A 23,584-nucleotide genomic window follows, 5' to 3' on the forward strand; every position below is an offset into this window, starting at 1 on the left:
TCTAAAAATTACAAAGGTAATTCTTTCAAAATTCAATAATTTTTGTTTTTTGAATAAAATTATTCAAAAATTTAATTATTTTATTTTATTCAATTCTAAATTGATTCTTATTAGAAAATTCCACGAGAATGAAATTATTTAAATACAAAAATAAATAATTGATTAAATAATTGAATTTTTTTTCAAAATGTAATTCTCATAAAGAATTTTATTAAAACTTTTTTAAATAATTGAATTTTTTCGAAGATATTTAATAAAATTTTTAAGAATAATTGATAATTGATTGAAATCCCGCGAAGAATTTTTATTATTTATGGAAATAATTGAATGCTTGCAAAGAATTTTATTCAAATATTTCTAAATAATTGAATTCTCGTGAAAAATTTTATTATTTAGAAAAATAATTGAATTCTAGTAAAAAATTGTATTATTTGCAAAAAATAATTGAACTCCTGAAAAGAATTTAATTGTTTAGAAAAATAATTAAATTCTTGAGAAGAATTATATATTATAAAAATAATTGAATTCTTGCGAAGAATTTTATTCAAATTTTTTTTTAAATAATTGAATTAACATGAAAAAATTTTATTAATTCTGGAAAATAATTGAATTTTTGTGAAGGAATTTATTAAAAATTTTTTAAATAATTGAAATCTTGAGAAGAATTTTAATAAAATTTATTAAAATAATTGAATTTTGGAGAAGAATTTTATTATTTTTGAAGATAATTGAAATTTTGACGAGAATTTTTAAAAATTTTGGAAAATAATTAAACTTTAGCGAAGAAATTTACTAAAATTTTTGAAAATAATTGAATTTTTGCAATTATTTGTAACTTCTCCAAAATTAAATTTTTTCAGTGTTTTTAAACAAAAATTCTTCTTTAAAACAATTATTTTTAATAATTTTTGAAAAAGTTCTTTGAGAATTTTCAAATCCATTTTTTTACAATTCAATTTTACGAAATTTCGGAAATTCTTCAATTAAATATAATTATGTTAGAAAATAAGAACTTCAATATAATTTAAAAATTTTCCAATATGTGAATTCTTTTGATGATTTTAATAAAATTTTTAAGAATTACATTTCTTGATGGATTCGATTAAAGTTGTATTAAAAAAATTGAAATCCTGCGATGAGTTTTAATATTTAGAAAAATAATTGAATTCTTGCAACGATTATTATTGAAAATTTTAAAAATAATTGAATTCCTGAGAAGAATTTTTTCAAATTTTTTCCAATAACTGAATTAAAATTTTCTAAAATAATTATTTCATTTCAACTGTTAACAAATTTAAATTTGTGTAAATTCTCAAACATGGAAAAAAGTAGCTTTTAGTGTAACAGATAAAAAGTAATAAAAAGTTTTTAATTTATTTAATTTATTTGACACTTACAACAACTAGAAGGGCCTGTCCAAAATTTTCTGCTATTTTTTCTGACATTGTTCTGTGAGCTGGTTTATCCGTACTGTAAAATTAAGTTAAAAATGAAAAAGTTGATTAAAATAATTGTTTAAAATTCTAGAATTAAAATATTTACCTCATGTCGTTCATATTTTCGTTTGCTAAATAGTAACCAGCTATTACAAGGCCTTTACGAGAAGCATACTGATCAATCTGGAAAATAAAATATTAACTATAACAAAATAATAAAATTAATAATTATACTAATTTGAAAAATACAGATACGTATTACATATTTATTTTCGTAAAAAAAACTCAAATTTGACCGATTTATTTAATCAGAATTAATTAACAAAACGAATCATAATACAAATCGATAATGACAGCAAACCTAACCTAACTTACAAGTGTGTAAATTTTAAATTCCCTCTATTAATATCGATAAAAATGGAACAAAATGGAAAAGAAAACTTCTAGAATTGTACTATTTTGATAATTTTATGAATTTTTATCACAACTTACCATAGTTAAAGCTACTTCTGACATGGGAGAAATGTGTAGACATATGTGAAATAATGGAATGCAATCGACAATTTGTAATTCATTTGTTTTAGCATCGGATTTATTTTTCGATTTAGCTAATAATAAGCCATTTATTGCACAATATGGATATTTAATAGCGTGTAAAAGAATTTTACAATAAGCACGAGCGGAAAAATTAACGTCAGCCATTTTTACACGATTGACACGTAAACACAGTAACACACACACAGACACAATTCACATATACAACTGCATGAGTTGTCTATTTGCTTTTGCACCTTTGCACTATTTTAGTCACGTGATTAATTTCAACCAATTGAAATAAATTTCTTTTTTCGTTGCCATGACAACGCACACACATGATATTTGGCGTCCTTATTCACAACGATCAGTTTAATTAATTAGTAATTGTCTTACTTTTTATTATTAAGTGACAACCCTTGTTTGAAACATTTTCTATTATTGAATTTATAAAGTAAATTAAATTTATATTTATAAATTTTTATAGTTATTTTATCTTTTTAAATTTACAATATAAAGGAATGAATCAATAAATATTGATAATAAAAATTGTGCTTATTTAATATAAAAGAAAGTCGAATATTTGACAGACTGACAGGTTGTTTCTTTATTGTTGACTGTTTTTGTTTTCACTTTTGATAAAATAGAAAAAAAATGTATGACAATCATTCGGATTCGTCTGACATTAATTCGGAAGATTTGGATAAAATATTGGAAAATATGGAAGATTTAGACGACGCTTTGCTTCGTGGTACATTGAAAAGTAGTGAACAGAAAAAAGAAATCACACCACAAAGTGCTGAAACCAAAAAGAAAGTCGTATTTCGAGGTATGAAAATTTTATTCTTTTACTTCTTTTTTTTTATTAATTTAAATTTAAACTTTTTTTTTAAACATAGATTTCAATGAAGACGATCCCCTCGCAGATCTTTTATCCGAGGATGACACTTCCAAGGAGACATCGATTCCGGTTACAACATCACAGGCACAAAATAAGAAAATTGCTGATTTGTTTGGAATAAAGACAAATGGTGTGACATCAAAAGCACCTCAAATTACACAAAATAAAACAAAATCAAATACTTTGCCAAAGGAAAATTCTTTTCGACTTGATTCTACTGATTCGATAAATACATTGCCGAGGGAAAATTCCCTGAAAAACGTTTCCAATCCGACTGTTAAAAATGTGCCAGAAAAATCATCGAAGAAACCTCAGAAATCATTATTTGATGACACTGATGATATTATTTCGAATTTGACTGAGAAAACACGACCTATTAGCGAACAATCGAAAAAATCGTCATTGATGGAAAATTTATTTAGCGGCTTAACAAATAAATCTACTTCTGATTCTCGTAGAACCACCGAATTGGCGTCGACGCAATCCAAAGTTGAATTAAATCCAACAAAATCGAGTCAACAATCATTAAATTTAATGACAAAGAGCGATTCAATATTTTCCGTACAATCGACAACTAGTACTACTGGTTATTCGCCTACGACTGTCGTTTCAGTGTCGAGAGAATCCAGAAGAGGCAGAAGACCATCGACTGGATTACTAGATCCCTTAGGATTACTTGGAAGCGAACAAAAGAGAGACGTAAATTTCTTTTTTTTAAATCTCTATTTATTTTCTATTTGTAATATTTTGATATTACTATTTACAGGGTTGCAACAAGTCAGTTAATTCAGGAAAAGTAGAATTGGTCAGGGAAAAGTCAGGGATTTTCATTAAAAGTACAGAAAAAAATTTAATTTTTAGAATTCATAAGAAAATTCTGAATTTTGGTGACTTCTTCGTTTGTCTCATAAACTATGAAATCACCATGAATTTTAATACAAAACCTTCAATTTTTTCTATATCTGTCAATAATTTCTTTTTAGTTAACTTCATTATTTAACAACTATCATAAAATTATTATTTGGAAATTTTTTAACAAACAATTTTACTTAACTATTCGAAAATAAATTGAATTTTAAAAGAGATACGCTTACAATTTTCACAAATAGATGAACATCAAAAGGTTTTAATTTTAAATTTTATAAAACTTCAATTTTTAATGAATTTTATTAGAAATTAATTCAAAGAACTTAGATTTTTGATAAATTTTAATAATTAAAATTTTTCGGAAATTAGTTAAATTTTGTAATATATATTTAATTCATTATTAAAAATAATGTATTTTAAAAGCACTGAAAAAATTGAATTTTGGAGAAGTTGCAAATAATTGTCAAAATTTCAATTATCTTTATAAATAGTAAAATTCTTCTCCGAAATTAAATTATTTGAATAAATTTTAAGAAAATTCTTGGTAAAATTGTTTTCAAGATTTCAATTATTTAAAAATTAATAGATAAACATCAAAAGGTTTTGATTTAAAATTTTATAAAATTTCTATTTTGAATGAATTTAATTAGAAATTAATTGAAAAAACTTAGATTTTAAAAAAATTTTAATAATTCAAATTCTTCTGAAATTAGTTAAATTTTTTAATATATATTTAAATAATGATTAAAAATAATGGATTTATAGAGGAATTTTAGTTAAAAACACTGAAAGAATTGAATTTTTAAGAAGTTACAAATAATTGCAGACATTTAATTACTTTCAAAAATAATAAAATTTTCCACTGATATTCAATTATGTTCCAGAATTTAAAAAAATTCTGGTCAAAATTTCAATTACTTTTATAAATTTTAAGAAAGTTCTTCGCAAAAATTCAATTATTTTCCCAAATAATAACATTTTTTCATGTAAATTCAATTGTTTTCCACAATTAATAAAATTTTTTCATGTTAATTCAATTATTTAAAAAAAATCTAAATAAAATTCTTCGCAAGAATTCAATTATTAATTGTTCTAAATAATAAAATTTTTCACGAGAATTCAATTATTTAGAAACATTTGAATAAAATTCTTTGCAAGAATTCAAATATTTCCATAAATAATAAAATTTTTCGATGGATTTAAATTATTTTTAATACAATTTTAATCGAATTCCTGGAAAATTGCAATTATTCTTAAAAATTTTATTAAAATTCTTCGATAAAATTCAATTATTTAAAAAAGTTTGAATAAAATTCTTTATGAGAATTCAATTTTGAAAAAAACATTTAATTATTCAATAAATTATTTATTTTTGTATTTGAATAATTGAATTCTCGTAGGACGTTTTAATAAAAATTGAATTTTTAGAAATAATTACATTTCAAAAGATTTTTATATTCAAATTTTTGAAAATTTTAGTTTTTGTAAAACTGTAATAATATTTAATTTTTTTTTTTTAATAATTAATTTATTTACCATTTCCCTAAAAAATCATTGAATTTTGGAAGAATTACAGTTGTTATTTTTAGAAATACATGGTTCAATTAAAGAAAAAAAATTTTACATTGAAATCATTGAAATTATTTTTATTTACTGTGGAAAAATAAATAAGTATTCATATATTTTTTTAATAAATTAAATTATTCTAGTTTAAAATGTAATTACATTTTGGAAATTATGATAAAAATTAGTTATCTGAAGAGTTGTAATTAAAATTTTTGCAAGATAGTTAGATTCCCGTAAATAATTCAAAAAGATTAAATTAAATTTCCAATTATTCAAATTTAATTGAAATAAAATTTATATTTAAAAAAATTTTGTTTGTTTACTTTCAGAAATAACTTTTAAATATACTTGTATTTTTAAAGAATTTTAAATTAAAATTTAGAAAATAATTGAATTCTCGTAAAATTGTCTACTAAAATTGATTTAAAAATGAATTCTAGATGAAATTTTAAATAATAATTTAATATTAAAAGCATTGTAGCGTGGAGTTTTAAAAATAATTGAATTTTGAAAAGGTTTCCAAATTAAAATCTTTGAAAATTTGAACTTTTCATACATTTAACTAAGAATTCTGTAGAATTAATTTGTTTGAATTAGTTCAATTGAATTGTTTTTAAATATTTCATGTTTTTATTTTCTAAAATATATTTAATTGAAGAATTTCCGAATAATCGAAATTTCGTAAAATTAAATTGTAAACAAATAAATTTGAAAATTCTGAAAGAACTTTTTCAAAAATTATTAAAAATAATTGATTTAAAGAAGAATTTTAGTTAAAAATTCAAGAGAATAATAATTGAATTGAAATGATGAAAACAATTTTGAAGAAGTTACAGAAATAATATTTTTATAATATAAAATAATGATTTGGTCATCTTTATTTTTATATTAAAATATTCAAGTTAAAATTTTTTTTGGAAATTAGGGAAAAGTTAGGGGAAAAAATTAAATTTTTGTGGCAACCTAAATTTACTATTTTATTATATTCGGTAATAATTAACAAAAATCTATCAATAAAAATATTATTTTCTCTTTTCATTTTAGGAAATCGAGAAGAATTCTCTCACCACCATTGAGTCGAGTAAAAAAGAAGAAAAAGTTTCAAAAAGTACAGCAAATGACAATCTACCAGAATGGCTCGGTGGTCGTAAAAATGTGAAAGAAGAAAAATCGGAAGAAATATCAGCGCCGAATACAAATTCAAAACAAATCGTCGAACCAGCAACTTCGACTCTCAGTGCTGCGAGTAAAGAAACGGAAATTATTGAACAAAATCAAGACAGTGGACTATTATTTCCTCAGACATCGTCAATTTTATTGGGAACACAATTTGATCAACAGGCGGCTCTCGTTTCAATGCAGCAACAAGAAAATATATTGCGAACAGCTTCAACGCTGTCGCAGCACAACGATAAATTTACTAATCTTCTTGAAAATCAAACACTTAGACTGAACGATCAAGAGAAACAGTTTAATATGTTAATTACTAGGCAAATAGAGAGGCAAACTTTATTGGAAGCCCAAATGAAAATGCAACAGAATCGAATTGATTCCTATCTACAGGCAAGTAATTTTAAAAAATGATATTCAAATTCTTCTATATTTGAAATTAAACATTGTTTGTAATTTTTAAATTTAATTTAAAATTTACTCTAAAAATTTGTTTTTAATTTTTAAAAAAATGTATCAATAAATTTTGTAATTTATTTCTTGAATTAAAGACCTTGATGTCACAACCTACGTCAATGCCGTTAATTTTTTCTTCAAACAAGACTGACATTCCTAAAGACTTTATTGACAAAAATATAGAAAACGAAAGTCACGTACAAAAATTACAATTGGAAAAGCTCTATTTAGAGAGTACAATAGAAAGCCTAAGGGAAAAACACGAAAAGGAAATGACAATTTTTGACGAATCTTATAAGTAAATATATTAAATCATTATTTAAATTTTTCTTTTTCAAGAAATGTTGCAAAAAAAAAAATGAAACAATCATTTTCTCCCATTGTTGAAATCTAAAACATTTTCTCTCCATACAGAAAGCAAGTGAAAATCTTGGAGGATATCATCGATAGATTTGAGCAAAAAATGCAATTAAATTTCGACAATTTAGAAGCAGATTATGAGGCGAAATTGCAAAAATTAAAAGTGGAAATGACAGAAATGGAAAAAAGCCATAAAGAAGAAAAAGAGGAATTAAAGGTAAATATTTGTTTCGATATTAATAACTACAAGAATAAAATCTAAAATATTATTTACTAAATTAGTGAAACAATTCTTTTTTATAAATTAGTTAAAGAGTAATTATTTATTAATTTGATTGTTAATTTCATTTTCTTTAAATTGTTTTAATTCTGTTAGAAAGAGCATCTCTTGGCTATTCAACAAATTTATGAGCGGCATTCTCAAAGTATAATCCTACTGCAAAACGAACACGCCGAAACTATTCAGAATATCACAAAAGCAAAAATGATTGAACAGGAAGCAATTAAAGTATTTTCTAATCAGAAGGAGAATATCGATGATATTGTAAAAAAGACTGACAATGTTATTGGAAATTTACAAATTTTGGAAAAGAAAATAGAGGAGAGGAACGATACGTTTCACGAGTCGAGGGAAATTTATTTTCAAACGCAAGCTGATCATTTGAAATGTATATTTTACTAATTATTATTTATATTAGAAATTTATAAACTATTTTATAAATTATTTTATAAATTATTTCGTAAATTATAAGATTATTCTAACATGAGAATAATAATGAAGAAATTTTAGTGACAAATTGATAAATTATCGGCATTTTTCTTTTTAGTGATGAGAGAACAAGTCAATAAAGAAAACGAGACGTCGGAAATTGAGCGAAAACAATTATTAATATCGGCTCAAAAATTAGAAGAAACTGCCATTAAACTTGCGTTCGATACAGAAAAAAGAAATGGACAGCACGCTGAGATAGAAGACAGACTGAAAATAAAAGAACAAGCTTTTCTCAGGGAAAAAGAATTATTTTTAGAGCAAACAAAATGGGAACGAAATCATTTAGAGGTGAAATGATATTTCAAATTTTATTCCCTGAATATTTGTGAATATTTAAATGTGAATTTAAATTTAGAAATGAATATTTAAAAATATTTTTTCCAATATTATAAAGTATTTAAAAGAATTTTGTTTAATTCTTTCCGTAGGATATAAAACAAGCTTGGCGCAAAGAACAAGAGAAACGAATTGAACTTCTTGCTAAAGAAAGGCAGGCACTCATTGAGGAAAAGGGGAAATTGGAAATTTCTAATAGACTAAAATCTGGCAACGATGATGTTGCAAAGGCTGAGGTTCGTATTTTGCTGAATAAAAGAAAACTCTTTTCTAAAATTTAAAGAAAATTACTATTAAAAATAATTTAGTATTAACTAATTTATAATTTTTAAACTGCTAATTAAAAAACCTTTAATCATTATTTTAATTAATTCATTACTTTATTGAAGTAAACATTAAAGTAAATATCTAAATTAAGTATTAAAATATTTAGTTAGAAGAAATGATAAAAAGTGCTCAGGAAGCTACGGAAAATGCTTTTCGAGAGAGAAGAAAATGGCAAGAAAGAATCAATGAAGTTGAATTGCAGAAAAATGTTCTCCAAGAGAAAGAAGATCAACTTGTGATAAAGGCCAAAGAACTTGAATCGTTGACTCAAGTATATTTATTTAATTACACCATTTTTATTATTATTAATTATAATATTGCAATTTCTATGAAAATAATTTTAAATATTAAATTAATATTAATATTAAATTGATATTAAAATTACATTGACATTACTATTCAATTGATGTTAATACTAAATTAATATTAATATAAAATTAATATTTAAATTACAATTATTATAAAATTATAGTTAATATTAATACAAAAATTATTGTATTAATACTCATTGTTCTTATTTAAAGTCAGCATTGACGAAACGAGAAGAAGGATTACGAGCCCTACAAGAAGCTCACAGAATAGAAGAAGAATCTAAAGAAAGAATGAATCAGGTGCAAACACAATTTGAAATTCTCGCTCAAAGAGAAAATAGAATAGCTGCCGAGAAACTGTCCCTAGCAAGGTAAAGAAAAATAATTCACTAAAATATTACGCAAAAGAAGAACAAGTAAAAACATAAAATTCAAAAGTATTCCTTCAGAATTTCCAAAAAGAGAAATTAAATCTTTTAAAATATTTATTATGTTCATTAATAAAAAATATTTAAAATTGCAATTATTTTAGAAATTTTCCATAATAAATAATTAATCACAATTTTATAACTAGTAAATGTAATGAATTTTTGTAGAGAAAGACTGTCATTGAAAATTGGTCTTGTCGAGAGACCGGAGAAAGACATCAATATAATCGAACCTCAAGAAAAATATATTGATGAAACACCATATTTATCGGATGTTCATTCCAATATGATGAAAACACATTTCTCGGTAATATTACAAAAAATTTTTCTTAATTTAAATTTAAACTTTTACTGACAATGTGGCCACTCTGATTTTTTTTACATAAAATAATAATTAAATTTGTCTATTTACCTAGGATATTGTGGATCCTCAATTGATTTTATTGAAATTGGACCTTGACAATAAATTGGATGCGTCCAGCCAATATTTCGATTACATTCCTACAGCAAAATATTGAATCGAGATTTTTATTAAATGAATTTTTTTAAGTATATTTCAATATAAAACTGTACAGTGTGATTTAGAGAAAGTAAAATGTTTTTAAAAAATAAATAAATTACTTATGTATTAATATAAATGGAATCATCTAACTCCTGTTGAGTTTCACCTGAAAAAAGGTTTTTTAATAATAAGTTTGGAAATTATTCAGAATGATTTTTTATAGACTTTTTTTTGACAAATATCTCACTTACTTTCAGGAATGAAGAGAGTATTTTTCAATTGTTCGACTTTTAACTGCAAAGCTTCAATTTGATTGAAAGATGATCTTAATTTCTTTAATTCGTTCTCTATTGATCTTGTGCTTCGCACCTGGAAATAATAGAGAAAATTATATAAAATACACTTAGAATTGATTTCATTTCTCAAATAATTCTCTTTTATACTCACGATATCACCTGCAGGTTTCGAAAGTTCTATATTTTTATCTGTTTCTAAAGTTCTTTGAACGTCTTGAAAATTATTTAAAAATGTGATGCTGTTTGTAAATAAATTCAAAGCTTGCCTGAAAGAAAATTTTGATAGTTTTATATTCAAATTATATAGGAAATTTATATTCTTTCTACTTACTGTTGGCATTCGGAAGATATTGGAAGACCTTTTGTTGTCTCTGCTTCCTGTGTCACTTTAAATATCGAATGTTTATTCGATGTTAAAAAACTCAAATTTTTCGCAATGTTTTCTTTCGTTTGAATCAAGTTTTCTGAAATGTTCAAAAAATTACATTAGTAAAACAAATAATGTTAATATTAATATTAATGTTTATTATTAACTTTTTTTATTTTGTGATTTTTGTTTTTTGAGTTAATATTTATCATTAATGTTAATATTCATTATTATAATGTTAATATTAAATTGATTTCTTAATCCCTTACCAGTTGTTTCAACAACATCGTTGATCATTTTCGTTTTCTCTTTCTCCTGATCATTTTTCTCTATTTTGCATTTCTCCTGTTGCAATTTATTCTTTTCTTTTAAAACGGCAATAAATGCATCCACTTTATTCATTTTAGCTCTATTGTTAATTATAGAATTGTTTTTAAACAGAAACGAACGTTATAATAAACTATATATTGGAACCTAACCTAAAAACGACTTTTCATTATGTTTTACGGGTTTTACGAATCTTTGTGAACAAGAAACCTTCTAAAGATCATTGACACAATACACTAAAGAAACTGTTCTTCCTAAATTATTCACTGCACAATTCTTAATTACAACCGAACTTATTTGAAAAACAAATTTTTATTTTTATTTACGTTTGAAACTATTGTTTACACCGTTGACATTTAAACCAAACTATCTTCAGATGGCACCAGTTGCACATCAGGTTGAACAACATAAAAATCGTTTTCTTATTTTCAATTGGTTGTTTCAAAAAGTTCCAGCCAATTGAATTCTCTGCAGTAAAATTAAAAGGAAATCTGAAAAGTTGGTAGCATTGTTTAAAAAATAATGTTGACAACGCGGTATTTCTCCTGATTGTTTATGTTATAAAATTTTATACTCAGTTTTTATTATTTAGAACAGTAATAATTTTTGTTACTTTAATTGCTTTTACATGACAATGACTTGATGTTGTTTTATTTTTTGATATTAGTAATTAATAACTGTTTCTATTATTTGTGTCTGTGGTGAGACAATGAAAAATTAACCTCTGATTTTCTGAATTATTATTATAAAGTGTTTGTGTAAAAAAAATCTGTTTTGCAAAATCAGCATTTTTGTGCTATTTCTGATTTTATACATGGAGCAATAATTTTTTGTCGAAATGAATGAAGAGAGTAAGTTTCTTTTTAATTTTTAATAATTATTTTTTGTTTTGTTTATGTTTTGTTCTAATTGTTATATTTTTGACATTTCTGCTTAATGTAATATTTTTTATCTTTATTTAATATTTGATATAGTGGATTTTTATTATTATAATTTTATTTCAGAACTCTTGAAGAGAAAACAACGCGCTTTGCGTGACAATAATTTTAGTCAGTTGAAGGAAATTTTGAAAAATCTTGGCGACTTTTATTTTGAGCAGGGAGATTTTGAAAATGCCTTGCAACAATATGTTGAACAAGCGGAAGTTTGCAAAAGCGATAAACTAGAATGTGCGATAGCACATCGTATGATTGGAGAAATGTATGGTAATTTAGGAAATTATCAAGAAGCTCTCTTTCATCAAAATTTACATCTAGGTAATTCTCATTATTATATTACTTTGTAAATATTTTCTACAGATTCTTTCTTAATTCTAAATTAATAATTAAGCTTTACGATGTATAGTAATTACTATTTTAATCTAAACTTTTTGTTTTAAAACGAAAGCTAAATTCTAAAACGAAATTTCTCTACCTAACAGAAGGAGCTCGTGAACTTGAAAATCTCCTAGAAGTTCAACGAGCTTTTGCTACTTTAGGAAGGACGTACTTTTGTTTAGCTGAAAGCATAACAGAAAAAGGCGATGAGAAAGAAGAAGCTCTTAAAAATGCCAAAAAAGCGTATTGTAAAAGTATTCGCGTTTGTTCCAAGTAAGTCTGAATTTTGGTGACTTTTTTGTTTGCCTCATAAACTATGAAATTACCACGAATTCTAATAATACAAAACCTTCAATTTTTTTCTATTTCTGACAATAATTTCTTTTTAAATAACTTAATTCTTGAAGAACTATAATAAAATTATTACTTATAAATTATTTAATGAATAATTTTACTACTTAAATATTGCCAAATTAATTGAATTTTAAAAGAGTTTCTTTTAAAATTATCACAAATAGATGAACTTCAAAAGGATTCAATATAAAATTTTATAAAATTTTAATTTTCAATGAATTTAATTAGAAATTTTAAAGAACTTAGATTTTTGAAAAATTTTAATAATTCAAATTCTTCTGAAATTAGTTAAATTTTTTAATATATATATTTACTTAATTATTTAAAAAAATGGATTTCTAAAAGAATTTTAGTTAAAAACACTGGATAAATTGAATTTTGGAGAAGTTTCCTATAAATAATTGCAGAAATTTAATTATTTTCAAAAATAATAAAATTTTACGTTGAAATTCAATTATGTTCCAAAATTTCAAAAAATTCTAGTAAAAATTTAAATTATCTTTAAAAATAATAGAGGTCTTTATTTTTAATAAAAATAATAAAATTCTTCTCCGAAATTCAATTATTTTAATAAAATTCCTGGCAAAATTTTTCTCAAGATTTCAATTATTTAAAAAAAAATTTTAATAATATTCTTCCCAAAAATTCAATTATTTTCCCAAATAATAACATTTTTCATGTAAATCCAATTATTTTTCACATTTAATACAATTTTTTCATGATAATTCCATTATTAGAAAAAATTTGAATAAAATTCTTTGCAAGAATTCAATTATTTTTATAATTAACAAAATTCTTTTCAAGAATTTAATTATTGTTCTAAACAATTAAATTCTTCTAAGGAGTTCAATTTTTTTTTTATTACTCGGAGTAATCAAGATATTTATGTTTTATTGTAATATTCTTTTAAGTTATTGAATTTCAAAAGGTTTGAATTTGAGATTTTTGAAAATCTTAATATGGAAAAATATTAGTAAATATTTATTTAGAATAATATAAAATATTCAATATATTCGATATATATGTATATAAAATATTTTTAAGTAATAAAATTTATGTTTGCAGATTGGAAGGAAGTGTAAAAGAGGAGGAATTACACACAATGCGAGCTAGATTATTATTAAATTTGGGGCTTGTTCGAGAGGCTCAGAACGCACCAAAAGAAGGCTTAGAGCAATTAGAAATAGCAGCTTCTTTATGTAGAGAACATAATTTAACGGAGGATCTTCATCGAACACACATTGCATTAGGTTCTTTTCACGAAAGACAAGCAAATTATGATCTAGCCTTGGAATTCTATGATAAATCGGCTAAAGTAAATAATAATTCAATGAAGGCCGATGCTTATTTAGCAAAAGCCGAATTACTTCTGAAATTAGGCGAATGGTTAGAAGCGCGCAAACCGTTAGTGAATCTTTACATAATGAAAAATTTATCTTCCGATATCCGGGACTATGCTATCAAACTATTTCGAATAGGTAAGTTAATTTTCCTTTTTCTTGAGAAAACATAATTTATTTTTATATTTTAATAAATTTATCACTTGGTAAAAATTATATAATTAAAATTAAAAGGAAATTATCAATCTTCCAAGTCAAATAAAAATAAAAACAACTTTTTACGAAACGTAAAAAGTTGTTTTTATTTTTATTTGACTTGGAAGATTGATAATTTCCTTTTAATTTGAATAATTTATTTTTCTATATTTTACTATTTTTTGTTTTCTAAACAGTTTTTTTTGAAAATACAATGAAAATAATACATTTTTAAATTTACTATTTTCTGTAAATGTCTTTTTTGAAAATATAATTTTCTTTACAGTTGTGACTATTTGTAATGCAGAGGACAGTTTGCTAGTCGAAACGAATGCAGAAGCAAAGCAGAATATCTACGAAAATTTAGGAGACGCGGCAGTTGAAGTGAAATCCTACGAGAAGGCAATAGATTATTATGGAAAAATGCTCATGTACGCGGAAGAATGTCGCAGCGAAAAAATTGGTGCCTCTCTGGTTAGTTTAGCTCAAACATTAAAAGACGCGGGACGAAGTGTAGAAGCATTAAATTACGCGAGACGAGAACTTCTTCTACATACGGATGAAAAAGATATTTGTCGATCGACATTAGAACTCGCTGCACTTATGGTATCGGCAAAATCGCCAGATATCGAAATACGAGATCAATTCAATCAAGCACTAACGCTCGCTAAAAAAATTAATGAAACAAAATTACAATTATCAGTATTGAGAGAATATCTCAATTATCTCGAGACTGTCAAAGATAATGTAGAAGTCGAGAATATCGAATTGAAAATAAAAGCATTAAATAAAATTATCGAAATTGAATCCGATGATGATGAAGATGAACCAAAGACTCAACATATCGGCGATGATATTTGTCTAGACGAATTGTCCGATGTCGAGGAGGCATTACACAAAATTGACGATATTCAAAAACCAAGAAGAACATTCAAACGAGGTTTTGTTGTGAAAAGAAACGAAAAAGGTGAAACACCACTACAAGTTGCTTGCATCAAGGGTGACATCGAAACGGTCGAGAAATTATTAGCTAAAGGACATCCAATCCATGTTCGTGATTCTTTTGGTTGGACACCACTTCACGAAGCAGCGAATTACGATTTTGTCGAGATTGCAAAGATTTTAATAAAGAATGGCGCCAATATCGATGACACAGGTGGACCGCAATGCAATGGATTAACACCACTTCTCGACGCGGCATTTAATGGAAATTTTTCCATGGTTTATTTTCTCATTGAGAATGGCGCCAATGTGAATGCAACAACAAACGAGAATGAGACTGTAATCGATCTATTGGAAGAATGGAGGAATCGTGCTGGTAAATTGTCGAGTGAAATTCAAACCGAGTACGATCATTGTTTCAGCAAATTAATTCAAATAGTGACAGTTAATCCAAAAAATCGAAAGAAAACCACACCACAAAGAAATAGAATTTGGATCGACGATGATAATGATCAGCAGGAAAAAATGTTGGTCGATAAAACATCGCCCGAGAAGATTTCTGCCGGTGAGGATTATAAGCGGACAATAATGAATTTAAAGCACAGAGGTGGTTTGGCAAATTCATCGAAAAATATTGCGAAACAACACAAAGTCACAGCACCACTTTTGGACTCGGAAGAAATTCTCGTTGACGATTGGCTTGAGGACGATATAATCCCCCCAGTTCGAAAATCAATCGAATCAACATCATTTTCAAAAAGAAATTCCATTGAATCGAGTTCGAATATCAAGAGAAATTCCACTGATTCAAACGTTAAACGACTTTCATCCGATTCATCGAACGTGAAACGTAATTCATCTGATACAAACGTTAAACGTAATTCATTCGATTCATCAAACGTTAAAAGACACTCCTCAGAAACGCTAAATTTCAAAGATGGAAAAAATAAAATTAAAAGAAAACTTTCCGTTGATTCGGATGTGGATTTAGATACAAACAGTAGAGACAGTTTTGAGAGTAGTGATTCGTTACATTCGGAATTTCCGAAGAGAAAAAAGAAGGCAAGACAATCGTCTCTGTTGAGAAGTGGTTTCACTAAAGATACAAATTCCCGAACGCCGTCGCCGATATTTATGGACACTTCCAATAATCTCATTAATCAGATGAGCGCTTCAACAATTAATTTTTCTATTCTTGTTGATCACAATACTTATAATGCGACAATTACATTTCTTACCGATCGACAAAGTGTTCTCGAGAATTTAATGGAGGAAGTGAAAAATAAATTCGAAAAAGAGACAGGTTGCAAGGCAAAATTAAGAATTTCCACTTGGGAGGGTGTTGAACTCACTTCCGAAGTGACGCCGAATTTTTTCCTCCGATCTGGCGATCCAGTTAAATTAAAAGGAGAAATAATTGATCTCTACACTCCTGGTATCGTCGAACGGTACAAGAGTATCTCTCAAAATTGCAAAACAAGTGAGTATTTTTTTAAATTCCAAAATAATTTCAACTTCTAAATTTACTGTTTTGTTTTTCGTTTTTTAATTTCTAAATTTACAGGCTTCGCACTTATTTACTAAAATCTACTATTTACTAATTTTTGTTTTCGATTTGATACTATTTGGATACTTTTTTTTAGATTTTTGATACTAAAAGCTACTTTTTTCTTCTGTTTCTTTTGATTTTTAGATTCAAATCTTTGAAAATTTTAATTGTTGTAAAACTGTAATAATATTTAAACTTTTATTTAAAAAAAAAACTTAATTTACCATTTCTCTAAAAAATCATTTGATTTTGGAAGAATTACAGTTGTTATTTTTAGAAATGCATAATTAAATTAAAAAAAATTTACATTGAAATCATTGAAATTATTTTTATTTAATTTCAAGAAATGAAAAAGTATTCAAATATTTATTTAACAAATAAATTATTCTAGTTTTGAATGCAATGTAATTTAGAAATTATGAAAAAATTAGGTTTTTGAAAAATTGGAATTAACATTCTTTCAAAATACCATTAAATTCCAGTAAATAATTTAAAAAGATTAAATTAAATTTGCAATTATTTGGATTTAATTGAAATAATTGTGTTTAATGGAAATAAAGTTGATAAAAAATGATGAATTAATTAAAATACAAATTTCCAATTTTTTTTCAGATATTCAAGAAACGACAATAAAGTGCCTTAAAGTCTGTGAAAATTCTTCCATATTTCGATTAAATTTCAAAGAGACATTAGACGAGGAATTACCACCGCTATTGAAGTGTCTACAATATCAGAAAAATTTACAAACCCTACAATTAACAGGAGGATTACTCTTCAATCATGGAAAATTATTAAACATTACCCTTCAAAGAGTGTCATCTCTCTACGAATTACATTTACAAAATTGTGACATCGACTTTGATGTTCTGTCACAAATTGAACGATTTCCTCAACAACTTCGAATATTAAATCTCAGTTACAATCCACTGGGTTCAAGATGTCAGGGAAAATTGTACAATTTACTCGAACCTTTGCAGCATCTTCAAACATTAAATTTACGCTACTGTAAATTGGAGGATATACAATTTACCCTAACAAACGATGCACTTGAAAATTTGGACGTCTCATGGAATGCACTCGGTGGCGATGGTATAAGTCGTCTATTGCAAAGACAAATGCTCGGCTTAACATTATCAAACACCCAAAGTCCATGCAGTTCTAATTTTGTCAGTAAAATCATAAATAATCCAAAATACTCTCTATTCGCATTGGAGAATTTAGAATTGTCTTCCTGTAAAATAACTGACGCCGATGTGAGAAGAATTTTAACAGAAACGCCAAATCTTTCGAAATTTGTCCTAAATGGAAATAAGGATATCACAAAAGTATCAGTGAATGCTTTATTAAAACGACAACCAAGTTTATTTTACATTGATGTTGCTGGTTGTGCGAAAATTATCGATCTACCATCAATTGATGTGACAATAACGAGTCCAGAAGTTTGTACTTTAATAATAAGTATGATTGAAAATGTGATAGATGAATGGGAAAATTTGTGGAGGGGAAGGGGTTTATCTAGTAAATTACCTCACGATATTGTTATATTTAAACCTGTATAATTTATATTCTAACAGTTTATGTACATATTTGTATCACACAACAGATTCCGATCTGAGTTTAAATGTATATAATTTATTTCCAATCTTACAGTGTAATTCATGAACGTCTATAAACCCATCCTCAAAATTGTCAAATAGGAATGTTTTCAATGAGGCTGATAAAGTGGGAACGAGTTTTTTTAGACTTTCAACTTGATCGCCGAGGGTCCACAGAAAACTTACGTGGTGCGATGCTTCCTAAAAAGGAGAAATTCAAATTAAACTTTAAAAAAAGTGTACTTGAAAAAAAGCTGAAAATATACTTGAAAAAGTATTACTAAAGTCATACTAAAGTATAACAACTGAAGTATTAAAAATCTAATTTAAAAAAATACCTCATAAAAACAGGGTAATTGGTACTCGTTGAATAGTTTGTTTAAATTTTCCGTCACGTTATTTAAGGCCCTGTTTTCGCAAGCAATTCCGAGAAAAGTTCGAGTTCTGTCATCATTGCAATAAACTTTAATGTCTTTTAATTCGACTGTAAAGCTATTCAAATTTTTGCACATCTCCTTGAGTCCTTCGACAAAAGAAGTAATCCAGTGAAATTTTATTGCAACGGTTCGTGTTAAACTGATATGAAATTCATCAAATAGTTTTCCGTCTTCGAAAAATTGTTCGGACTTTACATTTTCCATCCAAGAATGAAGTGCTGTACTTGGCTTATCTGTTGGGAAAAAAGTATTTATAAATTTTGAAAAAGAAAACTTAAAATTCAAACAAGGTTGCTAAAAAAATTTGATTTTTTTTCATGACTTTTTCATAAACAGAATTTTGACACTAAAGAAAGAAAAAATAAAAAATAGATATTCTGATATTTATTTAATTATTAAAAATAATGGATTTCTAGAAGAATTTTAAAATATTTTAAAATAATATTACTTTAATTTTAAAATACTTTTAAAAAAAATTGAATTTTGGAGCAGTTACAAAATAATGATTGCACAAATTCAATTATATTTAAAAGTAATAAAATTTTTCCCAAAAATTCTATTATGTTAAAAATTTAAAAAAATTCTCGTCAAAATTTCCATTATCTTTAAAAATAATAAAATTCTTCTCTGAAATTCAATTATTTTAATAAAATTCCTGGCAAATTTTTTCTCAAGATTTCAATTATTTAAAAAAATTTTATAAATGTTCTTCACTAAAATTTAATTATTTTCCCAAATAATAACATTTTTTCATGTAAATTCAATTATTTTCCACAATTAATAAATTTTTTTTCATGTTAATTCGATTATTTATAAAAAATTTGAATAAAATTCTTCGCAAAAATTCAATTATTTTTATAATTAATAAAATTCTTTTCAAGAATTCAATTATTTTTCTAAACAATCAAATTCTTCTCAGGGGTTCAATTTTTTTTCCAAATATAAAAATTTTCACAAGAATTTAATAATTTTTCTAAATAATAAAATTTTTCACAAGAATTCAATTATTTAAAAACATTTGAATAAAATTCTTTGCAAGAATTCAATTATTTTTATAATTAATAAAATTCTTCTAAATAATTCAATTATTTTTGTAAATAATAAACTTTCTCACGAGAATTTAATTATTTAAAAACATTTGAATAAAATTCTTCGCAAGAATTCAATTATTTTTATAAACTTTATCACGAGAATTAAATTATTTAAAAAGATTTGAGTAAAATTCTTCACAAGAATTCAATTATTTTTCAAATCTTTTAAAATTTAATAATTTGTATTAGAATCACTGTAACTTCTCAAAACTTATTTTTCAAGATTTTAATTCAATTATTTTTTAGAATTTATAACTATAATTCCTTTCTGAATAAATTAATTTTAATAATTTTTGAGAATGTTGCCTGAGAATTCAATTATTTACGGCTCAGAGAAAAAAAAGTTCACTTAAAACATTTTTGAAATCCACTTGAATTTTAAATACTTTTTTGTCCTACCTGCACGGAAAGTATGTCATTTCGGGCACTTAAGGCGGGCGCAAAGTAACACATTACGCCCGGGAGTGGGGGAAGCGGGCGGAAAAGTATTTTGCGCCCGCTTGTATGACGTCAGCGGGCGGTAAAGTATTTTCCGCCCGCTTCCCCTACCACCGAGCGGGCGGAAAAGTATTTTGCGCCCGCTTGTTAATTATTCGATTTTCTTCATTAAAATGCGACATTTTCGACTTTCTTTTTAAGTTGACTATAGAACTGCAAATATTTTGAACTTGTTTTATTTTACCTTTAAAAATTTGCAAGTTTTTTTTATTTTCTCTAAAAAAACTTATGAGACATTTGGTTTTGTTCCCATTTCGTTTATCAAAATTGTCAATTTTAAAAGTTCTTGTTTCAGTTTTGTTTAATTATTAATTACTACGTTCTAAATAAATACTATGTTTCCAGAATACATTATTTTTTTATTTCTATTTTAAAACTTCTATCATTATAAGACTTCATTCGATATAATGTTTATATAGAGCTTAATTTTTAACTAATATGAGTGTTTAATCGTGCGTGCCCTCAATGCCATACTTTCCATGCAGTTAGGACAAAAAATTATGTTCGCATCATGGGCGCAAAGGTGATTACGACTTTGGCGAAATTTCGGGACCTCGGGGACACTTTCGCTCCCTCGGCTTCGCCTCGGGCGCGAAATTGTGTCCCCTCGGTCCCTTCATTTCGCCATCGTCGCAATCACCTATTTTGCGCCCTTGTTACGAAAATAACTATTTTGACTTTTTTCTGATTTCCCAGACCTGTCAACCTTGTTAAACTAAAATCCGCTTAATAATTGAATAAATTTTATATTTACATAAAATATAAACTAGAGTTGCCCAATTTCCACGCTCGTGTTTAAAAGTTCGTATTCTACCATCATGTAGAGAAGGATCATCATCAATTTCTTCGTGATGTTTGACACCTTTCCAGGATAATATACTTTCAGGTACTGGTAATCTTTAATGTGATAAATCAATTTAATGAGTCCTATTTATTATTACTAGTTATTACAAATAAAGAAATTAGCGAAATTAGTTTCAAAAAGCTTTTTAAAAGTCGTTTGTGCGAAATTGAAAATTACTAACCTATCAAGATTCACTTTTTTTGGACTAAATACTTCTTCTTCTGTATCAGAAGAATATTCTCCAATTAGACTCAATGCAGACATGATTATTCACATTAAAATTAATTATATGCATTACTTTTACAAGTAGAAAAATATTCTATTTACAATCTAAAGAAAAATGTTTACGTTACGACCTACGACGTTTATACCATGTTTACAAAAACATAACCTCACTTTTCACCTGTCAAAATTTGCGCCTGCGTGAATGTAATGTATTTTTAGCGGGAAATTTCGAAAAATTTTCTTTAATTTCTAAATATTTTTATCTAAATTCAAATTTTAAGGGTCTAGTGTACAAAAAAGCGGTTAAAAAAAGAAAATAACTTTCAAATTTCAAAAATCTGATTGAAATTTGATGAATTTGATAAAAAGAATTAAAGAACCCTTGGGCCCCTTTTAGATTCGTCCCTGATTGCCGGCGCCTTAATCTCCAATTGGCGCGAAGCGTTGTTTAGTTTCACGCAAAGCGTCTCAGGAGAATGTTGTTTAGAATTGAATTTAATAGTTCTTAGTGTATGAAAAAACTATTTATAAAGAAAAACTACAATTAAGTATTAAATTTAGACAAGAATTTCATATAGTTTAATGTATGATAAACAAACGGAAAAGTTTAAGTGAAGTGTGAAATATTTTTTTTTTGGTTTTTGATTTCGAATAAAAATAATGTCTTTTTATTATCGTGAAAAACCGAAAATTAGCGATAGATTACGCGGGAAATCTGGAGATGAAATTTTAGAAGAGATTAAACAACAATTTGAAGAAGACACGGATTCGTTTTTTGAACCAAATATGAGATTGTCACGAGATCCATTCGAACGGCATGCGAATTTTCCCAGAGTGAGTTGTTTTTTTTGTATGGTTATCTTTTGTTTTTTCATTGTTACACAACTTTTATCACTTGGCGATATAATCTTTATTCGACTTTGATATAAATTTAATATCTTTTCTTGAAAATTCTGGGAAAAAATATGTATAGTTATTTCATTATTTGAAAATATCCGAGTACTTAACCTCATTTTTTTCATCATGTGCGTCCAACAGTCCATTTAAAGTTTATTAAGATAAAATTTTTTCGTGGCTTATTTTTTCACTTTTAATTAATATTTAATATGTTTGAAATAGGATAATCATTTATCATTTTTTTCACTGATTTATGTTTGCTTTTGTAAATTCTTTAAACGAAAGGTTTAATTAATTATGAAACGTTTTGAAAATTTAATGAAATAGAAACTTTTTTAAAAATATTATTAATTATTTTTATAAGGTGACTTAAAATTTCAGTAAATAATTAGGTACATTTTAATGGTTTTAATTTATACAATCATATGGTCAATAATTGCTTTATTAACACTATTGAAATAAAAGTAAAGTGTTGACATTATTTATGGATACTTGAGATTAAAGTGTTTTTTTTATGAAAATAATTCCAGGTCATTGAATAATTTGCTTTTATATTAGATAAATTTTAAATTAATACTATGCAATAGTGATTAGCCAACAAAAGTTTTATGTCTGTGATTAATTTTTTTATCAAAAGCTCGTGTCGCTATAAATGTAAAATGTGGCTTTTGTAATCTACTTTTTACACGATCGCCATTCAAAATTTCAATTTTTTATTATAATTTGATCAATCTACTCTGATTATTAATGCGATCATCATGATGTTAATGAATGGATTCTTTCAACCCCGATACATATCGAGACGCCTTTGCACTGAATTATAAATGTTGTACAATATTTATTAGCGGTTATTCCCTTTTTATAATTTTTTTCTCTCATATTTTCTAAAATGGAGAAAATTAATCATTTTTCGCGCATAAATAATCCATTCAAGAAAAAAAGAGACCTAGATTAATATATAATGCTAAACATCTGCGAAACTGAAACTTAGAATTATTTTTGTTTCTGATTAATATTTTTTTAATCTTTCTATATTATTTTTTAGTAAATTGAATTTATTTTTAAGCATAATTAATTACTTAAGTGCTATTTAATTAAAATTAATTAATTGCTTGTAAATTATTTTCACATTAATAAATTATTAATAATTCTGCTTATTAGAATTTTTTTCATTTTAATTTTTTAAAATATCAATTATTTTCTATATTTTTAATTACATATTTCAGAAAATCTAAATTCATTCAAAAAAGAATATATAACATTAAAATTTTTAAGAATTATTCTTATCATTTTAGCGAGAAAACAATCATATTCAAAATTTTTAATTAAAATTCTTCAAAAAATT

General features: G+C 25.4%; 6 protein-coding genes across 7 annotated transcripts in view; 3 read left to right on the forward strand and 3 right to left on the reverse strand.

Moving 5' to 3' along the window:
- LOC122509273 (ER membrane protein complex subunit 8/9 homolog) overlaps positions 1 to 2,201 on the reverse strand; it is a 2,953-nt gene extending 752 nt beyond the window's left edge. Inside the window, exons 1-3 of the mRNA XM_043623208.1 lie at positions 1,929 to 2,201; positions 1,543 to 1,619; positions 1,398 to 1,470 (exon numbers count right to left, since the gene is read on the reverse strand). Of these exons, the coding sequence (XP_043479143.1) occupies positions 1,398 to 1,470; positions 1,543 to 1,619; positions 1,929 to 2,138 (360 nt within the window). The 5' untranslated portion in view covers positions 2,139 to 2,201. The remainder of the gene's footprint in view (positions 1 to 1,397; positions 1,471 to 1,542; positions 1,620 to 1,928) is intronic.
- The window catches only part of LOC122509274, a 22,983-nt gene extending 11,671 nt beyond the window's left edge, over positions 1 to 11,312 (reverse strand). The window contains exons 1-6 of one of the 2 annotated variants that reach the window (XR_006302336.1): positions 10,899 to 11,312; positions 10,594 to 10,726; positions 10,414 to 10,528; positions 10,218 to 10,335; positions 10,086 to 10,132; positions 9,877 to 9,965 (exon numbers count right to left, since the gene is read on the reverse strand). Coding sequence is in view for 1 of the 2 variants with exons in the window: in XM_043623209.1 (XP_043479144.1) it covers positions 10,086 to 10,132; positions 10,218 to 10,335; positions 10,414 to 10,528; positions 10,594 to 10,726; positions 10,899 to 11,031 (546 nt within the window). In the remaining variant the exon portion in view is untranslated. Of the gene's footprint in view, positions 1 to 9,876; positions 9,966 to 9,989; positions 10,133 to 10,217; positions 10,336 to 10,413; positions 10,529 to 10,593; positions 10,727 to 10,898 lie in introns of those variants that run through there. The other variant, XM_043623209.1, reaches the window with a different exon arrangement.
- On the forward strand, positions 2,314 to 9,982 carry LOC122509529 (fas-binding factor 1). Its single transcript, XM_043623676.1, has 13 exons — positions 2,314 to 2,424; positions 2,618 to 2,799; positions 2,870 to 3,570; positions 6,349 to 6,867; positions 7,026 to 7,228; positions 7,345 to 7,507; positions 7,667 to 7,958; positions 8,118 to 8,350; positions 8,491 to 8,634; positions 8,832 to 8,996; positions 9,250 to 9,407; positions 9,633 to 9,771; positions 9,881 to 9,982. Exons 2-13 carry the CDS (start codon positions 2,625 to 2,627, stop codon positions 9,980 to 9,982), a joined length of 2,994 nt encoding a protein of 997 aa, XP_043479611.1. The 5' UTR covers positions 2,314 to 2,424; positions 2,618 to 2,624.
- Positions 11,313 to 11,476: 164 nt separating the features above from the next.
- LOC122509408 (tonsoku-like protein) lies at positions 11,477 to 18,294 on the forward strand. The gene is made up of 6 exons (XM_043623447.1): positions 11,477 to 11,807; positions 11,961 to 12,212; positions 12,377 to 12,545; positions 13,692 to 14,104; positions 14,448 to 16,583; positions 17,265 to 18,294. Exons 1-6 carry the CDS (start codon positions 11,795 to 11,797, stop codon positions 18,209 to 18,211), a joined length of 3,930 nt encoding a protein of 1,309 aa, XP_043479382.1. The 5' UTR covers positions 11,477 to 11,794; the 3' UTR covers positions 18,212 to 18,294.
- On the reverse strand, positions 18,189 to 21,507 carry LOC122509409 (U6 snRNA phosphodiesterase). The gene is made up of 4 exons (XM_043623448.1): positions 21,299 to 21,507; positions 21,028 to 21,170; positions 18,586 to 18,917; positions 18,189 to 18,448 (listed from the first exon to the last, which is right to left on the reverse strand). The coding sequence occupies exons 1-4, from the start codon at positions 21,379 to 21,381 to the stop codon at positions 18,245 to 18,247; spliced, it is 762 nt and encodes a 253-aa protein (XP_043479383.1). The 5' UTR covers positions 21,382 to 21,507; the 3' UTR covers positions 18,189 to 18,244.
- Positions 21,508 to 21,791: 284 nt separating this feature from the next.
- Positions 21,792 to 23,584, forward strand: part of LOC122509290 (BAG domain-containing protein Samui-like) — a 30,200-nt gene continuing 28,407 nt past the window's right edge. The window contains exon 1 of the mRNA XM_043623232.1: positions 21,792 to 22,176. Coding sequence (XP_043479167.1) covers positions 22,003 to 22,176 — 174 coding nt within the window. The 5' untranslated portion in view covers positions 21,792 to 22,002. The remainder of the gene's footprint in view (positions 22,177 to 23,584) is intronic.

Source organism: Leptopilina heterotoma, unplaced genomic scaffold (genome assembly GCF_015476425.1).
Source record: "Leptopilina heterotoma isolate Lh14 unplaced genomic scaffold, ASM1547642v1 Lhet_60, whole genome shotgun sequence".
In the NCBI taxonomy this organism is placed as follows: domain Eukaryota; kingdom Metazoa; phylum Arthropoda; class Insecta; order Hymenoptera; family Figitidae; genus Leptopilina; species Leptopilina heterotoma.